This window comes from Oncorhynchus tshawytscha, linkage group LG20, assembly GCF_018296145.1.
Source record: "Oncorhynchus tshawytscha isolate Ot180627B linkage group LG20, Otsh_v2.0, whole genome shotgun sequence".
Classification (NCBI taxonomy): domain Eukaryota; kingdom Metazoa; phylum Chordata; class Actinopteri; order Salmoniformes; family Salmonidae; genus Oncorhynchus; species Oncorhynchus tshawytscha.
In genome coordinates, this window is record NC_056448.1 from 18057740 (window position 1) to 18066223 (window position 8484).

The window sequence follows — 8484 nt, forward strand, 5'->3', positions numbered from 1 at the left end:
ATTCCCATGTGAGGAATTGTTTCGATAAAGTGGGAAAGTGTACATACAATTACTTTAAATTACTCTTGCAAGGGAAGCTCAGAAATATAAAATCACAAATGTAATCACTCACATTTCTACAAAAGACAGATCCAATTCCATTTGGAGCAGCAATGCATTTCCACTTGAATTATGTTTCATCCTATTGTAACTATTTTATGTAGGCTACTTTATATATTAGCCATGTAGTTGTCAATCTGAAGATTAGAAACCACATCCATATTTGTAAACACATGCCAGATTCGATTTGTGAAAAGGATAGACAAACAAAAATATATAGGCCATTAATTTATTTTCGAAAATATGGCAAGGAAAAGGAGTTGTTCGAAAGCAATCTCCATAACCCACCTCCGGAGCCCAAGTCAATTGTTAAGAAAGGCAACCAGGATGGGTGTGAAGGCTACTCTTTCCCATCTCTGTCCCCGCCTCAATGTGACAGCTTGCAGCCGCGATAGGACCCCATGGGAGCGGGGAGCGGATTCACTAACCTGCCGGTGTCTGAGACCGACGCGCGCCTCCAATCTGGTGGTCACATGGGGGGTTCGATTATTAGGGCCTTTCGGGGAGTCATGTGGGGCTAACTGTTTTGGAAATAGAAGCGAAAATGAAGACAATGGTATTTCATGCACGTTAAAGTTTGCTCACGCCATCCTTTCAGCGCATGCTGTTCGGACTATTATCCCTCATTAGCATTGTATTACTATTAGATACGTAGAATGAGCTAAACGTTGACTATTCGATGCTGGTGCTTTGTACACTCCCAGAAAAGTGTGTGGAGTAGGATTTTGAGGCCGAATTATGCATGTATGAAATTCACTTGCTCTCGATGCATAGAGCAAAAACAACACATTTATCCGAGAAAATACAAATGTAATTTGTGTTAGAATGATTTTTGAAACGTTGAGTTTACAGGTTGAAATTCAAGAAAGTAGCACTGGATGGGTCCTCAATTCATTAGAAATGAATGTAGAGTACATTAAGTTTGTGAAAAAAATTAAATTATATGCATTCCTCATAACAGTAACACAATAACAACATTTATAAAAATAATAATATATAATTCCTTTAGGTATATATTTTTAACCAGAAAAAAAATATCCAATGCAACAGCATATAACAGCAGATCTGTGCCAACTAACGTCAATAAAAGCCTTATAATATTTATATAACAACGTGAACATAAATGGAAAAACAATTAAACTAAATTCTGAAACTTGCCAATAAATGCAAAATGTGGGAAAATGCCGATAATGTAAAAAAAAGCCTGTACAGTTTTGACTGAACACGCGCGTAAAGAGAGACGAGAGAAAAGACCTACCAGCTCCACATAATAACCCCATTATAAGCCTCATCAATGATGTAATGAAAGCAAACAGTGTGAAAATTGCCTGTAAACAGTTGGATCTGAGTCTCCTGATGAATTCAGTGTCTCTTTTAATCAAAGAGATGGGGCGAGGAGGAGGGGGTGAGTGAGTGTGTGTGGGGGGGTCTACCTTCCTCTCCGCAAACCCGTCAACACCCAAAAAGCCCCCTCAACCAATGAAGACTTGTCACTAGGGACTCACGTGGACGGGGCGTCCTTAAAAACCTAGCTCCTGAGTTTTCCTCAAGTTCCATTTTTTGAGATTTCCTTCACATTATCCCAGTTGTGTCTATTTAACCCGCGTTACCACTGTTTTACTGTGCGTATCTTCTCGACTGCTACAGCCCACCCGTTTCGAGTCTCTTGTTGCATCTTTCTGTTGGTGTAGAATATCTCTACCTTCCTCTACAATCGAGCACCAGACGGGTCACACCAGCGAACTACTTTTTAAGTGATGACAATTTCAGCAATTGTGTCCTCGCTCTGCGTCATTTGCAGGTCTTGAATTCCACTTGCAATACTCGCTGCTGTCTCTGTCCGTGGTGCTGAAAGGTGGTGCTGAATCGCTTGCCTATTTAACTTGCACTAACGCTGCTTCACTGCCTCTAATCATTGCAGTTTTTTTGTCAATATTTGAAATAAGTTGATCAATAATTTAGAAGTCGTACCGGCGAGTTTTCATTTTCTAAAAGAGAAAACATATGGACAAACTCGCCAACAGAGCCTAGCTGCATCGAATTCATGAATAGTGTTGTATTTAGGACAAAATAGTTGGATGCAGAGTCGATTTTGTAGCCTACTCTTATATAACTCCGAGAACCCGGAGATGTTGCTATTTTGACAAGTATAATAATAAATTAAGAAGAGGAGAAAACATCTTGGTTGAATATATGTGATTTCCGAATCATTTTTGGATTTTCCTGCTGGATAAATTCAGGCAAAGTCTCATCTCAGCAATCATCTGAACTTGCTTGCCTCGAATACCAATGATAGTTTGAGTTGAGGCCTCGAAGAACTTAGCTGTGCTGGTAAACAATGGAGGCATCCACCAATGGGTCCAGCTTTGGGATCGACTCTTTACTTTCCCACAGACCTGGAAGTCCGGTCATGTCGAAAGGGGACAGTTTGGTGGGAGAGTGCCGGTCACCGCTGGAGTTCAGCCCGAGGTCTGACCTAGAGAGCGGCTGCTCGTCTCCCCCGTCGCCGAGGAGGGAGTGTGTGGATGAGGCATTGCAGAGGCAAGGTCATGCTATCGGGTTGCCGCCCCATCTCCAACACGGACAGATCTCCGCCGGGTCACAGCCGCGGACCGTCACCTCATCCTTTCTGATCAGAGATATTCTAGCTGACTGCAAACCGCTAGCCGCCTGCGCCCCATACTCCAGTAATGGCCAGCCAACTCAAGAAACGGGGCGACTTGCCTCCAAGCTCGCAGATGACTTCATGGACAAAATCCATAGCAACTCATCGTCAGACAGCGAATACAAAGGTAAAATAGTGATGTAAACAAGCTTAATGTTTAGAAATCAATTAGACTTTGTCACATTATTTCTAATGGAATTGTTGTAGTCCTACTGTTCTATATCCGTTGTATTTGTGTGAGCTTTATGCAGTTGATTTTCTATATAATTCATTCTAACTCAATGTTTTCTTATCATAATTGAACGTGTTACAACACCTGTCCATGTTTCAAAGTGTTTCTGAAGATGTAGTGCTCGGTTAATTAGGCTATGGTTGTAAATTGTGATTAGCCTCGGGAAGGCAAATAGGCTACTGGAAGTAGGCTACAGCCTAGGCTAGAATCTTTGTTCAAAAGGAATCCCCTATAAAATGTATCTAATCTAATATCAAATTATACACTTTTACATTATCCCAGTAAACTCAATAAGAGATTAATTAACCCCCCACCCCTCAAATAAAATGTATATATATATAAATAAGAAATGCTAGCATATGGTGAAAGTTGATCAACCCTATTATTTTGAACTCTAAAGCTCTTTTAAAAAGTGTCTATAGTTACACTAGGCCTATAAAGGATTATTGAAAAGGAGGACACGAGTCTATTATTTTCTTAAATTATGGAATCCACACTGTTGATATTCTCCAATGATTTGGGGGATAAACATTAGGTGTCAAACCGTTTTTCCTTTCAGACGCACTTGCTTGCATTAGCAGACGTCTTGAAAGCATCTGTTGATGTCAGGGAGGCAAGAGAAGAGCTGCATGGGAAAAGATGACGGGGTTGCCTCCAGATAAATGCCATCAAGGGTCTGTCTGTTTCCAATCATGTCAGCCATAACAGACATGTCATCTCCATTGACAGTTTAATGAAGCAGCGCCTGGATACAAATGAGTCAACCGTTGGTTATAGGCGAGGACAATTCCTGCTGGCAGGAAATAGTCAATAGAAATCTGCGTAGAAAAAGAAAAGAAAAATATAATAGGCCTAATAAATATTGACTTGATTAACTTATATAACAAAAACACTAAATATATCTACCCCCTTTTATTGATAAAAAGAAAATGCCATCTTACAGTGACACAAAACTGTGTAATGAGGATAGGCCTATATTATTCGGTATGTATTGTAATATTATTAATAATATTCATTCGACTTTTTATTCATGTAAATAATGTCATTGACATGTTATTTATAGCCTACTAGTGAACAATGTTATTTCATCAATCCATTACAGCAAGGGTTTTTACAAAAGTCCTGACTTCAGTTCAGATTTTAAAAAGGAACATGAACATGAACGACATCAATATACTTTGGATACAGTGTGTGTGTGTGTGTGTGTGTGTGTGTGTGTGTGTGTGTGTGTGTGTGTGTGTGTGTGTGTGTGTGTGTGTGTGTGTGTGTGTGTGTGTGTGTGTGTGTGTGTGTGTGTGTGTGTGTGTGTGTGTGTGTGTGTGTGTGTGTGTGTGTAACAGATTGTCATATCAACGCAGTCAATTCAGCTCCAAAGCCCTTGTAGGGAGTAGTACACTGCTTTGATTTCAGCGAATCCGCCTTCTAATATTTCGGGGATTTGATGTAATTTGTCCCAGTGCTAATCAGATTTGTAACGCGCAAGGCCGGCCGGCTCTTTATTTCGCTCTCATCCGCGGCCCTGTGAAGTTTCTCCGGTCGCGGTTGAAAGGCGCCCTTCCCTTGTGGCTCAATTAGCCGGATTATTGTGCTTCTTGAGAGACGACTCAACTATTCAACTAGCAAGAGCTCTCACGTCGCGTCTCCTCTTTTTGGAGGGAACGGGGGAGAATAAACTGAGAAATGTATACTACAGTTCTAACCCCAACACGACAGCAATAGAACAAAGGGGAATGTTACACACATCCAATTGCAAAAACAATGTGCTAATATACAAAACATATTAATTTGTAAATAGGTCTAGGCTACATCTTCATAAAAACTAGGCACAATCTTAATCAAATGGAGAGTGGCCTAAAGTCCTCCAACACAACACCCAAACACGGATATGAAGTTGTATGAAACAGTTCAACTTTGAAATAGGCTTAAGTCCGTTTGTAAATGTAACATTTAAACGAAATCCAAATCCCTTTCATAAATGGGCATATAGTCTACAGCCGAGGACTATATTCCTTTTAGATTAGGCTCTGCCCGTCACTTTATAGGCTTTATGAACATTTGAGATATTGTTGTAAATTTGAGTTTTTCATATTTATCCTATTCTTGTGTTTGCAGTGAAAGAGGAAGGAGACCGAGAGATCTCGAGCAGTAGGGACAGTCCGCATCATGTTCGGATGAAGAAACCCAGGAAGGCGCGAACAGCCTTCACTGACCACCAGCTGGCCCAGCTCGAACGCAGCTTCGAACGGCAGAAGTACCTGAGCGTGCAAGACAGGATGGAACTGGCCGCTTCCCTCAACCTCACAGACACACAAGTCAAAACCTGGTACCAGAACAGGAGGTAAGGACTGCGACGCTTGGTTGCCTTTAGTGTAATTACACAAATTATAACCATTTAAAATGACGAGAAGTATTTTGATAGTGCCTAATGGTAGAATGCAGTGAGCCTAGTAGACCAACAATGGTAGTGTGTGCGCGCGCCTGCACTTGTATCATTAGGATATTAGGGTTAAACGCTCTTCACCTCCAGACAGAATGGTTTTCTCATGTCAGTCAGACAAACTCATTGGTCACATAAGAGCTCCAATGTCTTTCTCAAAACAGGCACACCCTGCATCAATTCCTTAAGAATTAAGGAGAAAATAGAACAGAAAAACAAAAATAAAAACATCATAAAATATTGGCAATTTGGCACTGCGTGAAACCTTTGAACAATGTGATTCAAATACTGACAAATAGCCTTCTACTAGATTAGAGACTAGATTGTTTTAAGCAATTTTTTTAGAGAAAAAAATCCAAATGGTTTTCAAATGAATCTATGATGACATTCAGACAGCAAAACGATATTAATAAATAGGTATAAAAACAACACTTTGGTGCATGAATAATATATCGTTGCATGTAGGCCTATGCCATATCAATAATTCAGCCACACTACTATATTTACTCAATTATTATAATTATGAATAATTTACCTGATTGAGGAGTGCTTTCAATTGACAATCTGACAGATTAACCCTCGCTTGAATACAATTGGAGAGGACTGATTTATCAGAATAACGGAAGTGCGTAACTGAGTACAACTACACTTTAGATCTTTCTTGGAAACATAGAAGAATTAGACTAATTTCAGACCACACGATGAAACCAATACGATCCCAACCGAAAGTGAATGCATGCTATGATATTGCGTAGGCTACAGATGTTTCCAACTGACTCTGAACTGACCCTCTACTTTGCACTTAAAACACCACATGTTGGTAACGCTTGTTATTACAAAGCAGGCCTAAATCCATTAAGAAAAAACTAATTTCGTTTAAATTGAACCATGCAGCCTATGTTATTTGTCCATGCATTTTCACTGGGTTTTTTCCAAACTGCATTTTTACTCAGTGAACTGAATTCTAAACTTCAGAGTCATATGATAAAAAGATTCCAACTGCACTTTTCAAACTTGTTTATATTTTTATGATGAGAGTTTCAATTACTAATATCCACTGTTTCTTGTCCGAATAGAACAAAGTGGAAGAGGCAGACGGCAGTTGGACTGGAACTGTTAGCGGAGGCTGGAAATTACTCAGCCCTTCAGAGAATGTTTCCTTCGCCCTATTTCTACCCTCAAAGCCTGATGTCCAACCTGGACCCCGGAGCGGCGCTCTACCTGTACAGAGGCCCCTCAGCGCCCCCTCCGGCTCTGCAACGACCTCTCGTTCCGCGGATTCTTCTGCATGGTCTGCAGGGGGGTAGTGAACCACCCCCTCTCCCCCCTCTCTCCGGTGTGCTTCCCCGGCCAACACAGCAGCGGTGAGCCGGTCGCTCCGGATATATGCCATACCTGGCAGACTAGGACTCTATGTGATAGAGAGAAAAAAAAAACTATTTAAAACGGTGACAAAAGAAGTCATGGTATTAAACAATGAACTTCATGACTGAATCTCGAACTATCTAAAGTGGACAGGTTTTTACCATGCTGAAGTTCTTTATTTATTTATTTATTTTTCTCTATGCATTTAACTTATATATTTATATTTTTGTTTACCATACCTTCAGTGTGGGCTACATCAGAAAGGGCACGATAGTTTTACTGAAATAATCGTTGCTGGCACCAAGGCTTATGACAATGGCACTTTTACTCAGAATCATAAAGATATTATTATTAACATCAGTATTATTATTATGCTAAGTTGTCAGGATACAATTATTTAAAAAAAAACATGCATAACAAACCAATGCATTGGTCTGGAAACTGAAATATCATTCCAAGTTTAGTTGAATAGCTAATTGGATTATCCAAAGGCATTTCATAACGACTATAATTTCGTTATATTTCTCTTTACAAAGACGAGTTGCGTTTCATTCACTTTTTTTCAAACGATGAAAATAATAATCACCAGACATAGGCTATAGACATGTAAATACGAATACTTCTTGATTTGAAAATATTTTTTATTCATCCATTTTTATTTCCTTCCTTCAGATGACAGTGATCCAGTACAAAAAAAGCTATAGATTAGCCAGAGCTAAAGGCTCATTTTCTATCATTTCAGTGATAATCTGGATGGGAATAATGAAGGTCCATGAGAGAAACAACATACAATGCCAAATTGTAACGAAATGTATTTAAAAATCTCTAATCATAATGGTTTTTAGTTTTTTTGTTTACATTTTGCCCAATTGTATTCAATTTGGAGTCAGAGTAAGAGTAAATCAATTTATCAAGTAGCAATGTACCTTTGCAAACCCTTCACTTTTGCTAAACAGATAAAGACTGAAGACTGAGTCGGTTGCCAATTTGGGTCTTTCGCCTGTTGATTTGCTAGGTGTATTTAAGCAGACGTTGTGGATGACTTATGTTATTTCGTATCAAACCGTGGAAACCTTGTTACTCTCTTTGGTGAAAATGTATATTGCAGATATTAATTTGTGGAGTGGTTCTCGTATTTCTGGATCGTTTTTCGTTCCTCGCCCCCATTAGCTGAAATAACTTTTTGTCAAACTGTTCAAACAGCTTAAGTCGGAGCTATAGAGGGGGATTTGAAGTAAAAAATAATTACTTTTATATATGTGCAAATAAAGGTATTTCATGTAATAACGTGACTCAGCCATATCTTTCCAAATCCATGTTAGACAAATACAGGGCCACTATTTATTTTTGCAAATGGCATACAAGTAGGCTGTTCATCATCATCATCATCATCATCATCATCATCATCATCATCATCATCATCAACAACAACAACCTGGGGGTGTATTCAATACTGCCTAATATGTTGCAAACGTTTCCTCTGTTGCAAAAAAAACAACACGTTGACTCCAAACTGAAAATGTTTTTCAATGAAAAGGAGAGTTTCTATTGGACACATGAAGGTCCGTCCACGTTTCGTTCCGTTTGCTTCCGTTTGTTTCTTAAACGGTAAACGGTTTCCGTTGCAAGATGCAATGAATAGGCCTACATCCGAGGAAAGTTGGTTTATTCAAGGTTTGTTAATGG

At 39.4% G+C, this 8484-nt stretch overlaps 1 protein-coding gene across 1 annotated transcript; it reads left to right on the forward strand.

Annotated features, from left to right (window-relative positions):
- Positions 1–1583: 1583 nt before the first annotated feature.
- LOC112219361 (barH-like 1 homeobox protein) lies at positions 1584–8082 on the forward strand. Its single transcript, XM_024380540.2, has 3 exons — positions 1584–2891; positions 5109–5334; positions 6510–8082. The coding sequence occupies exons 1-3, from the start codon at positions 2438–2440 to the stop codon at positions 6799–6801; spliced, it is 972 nt and encodes a 323-aa protein (XP_024236308.1). The 5' UTR covers positions 1584–2437; the 3' UTR covers positions 6802–8082.
- The last annotated feature ends 402 nt before the right edge of the window (positions 8083–8484 follow it).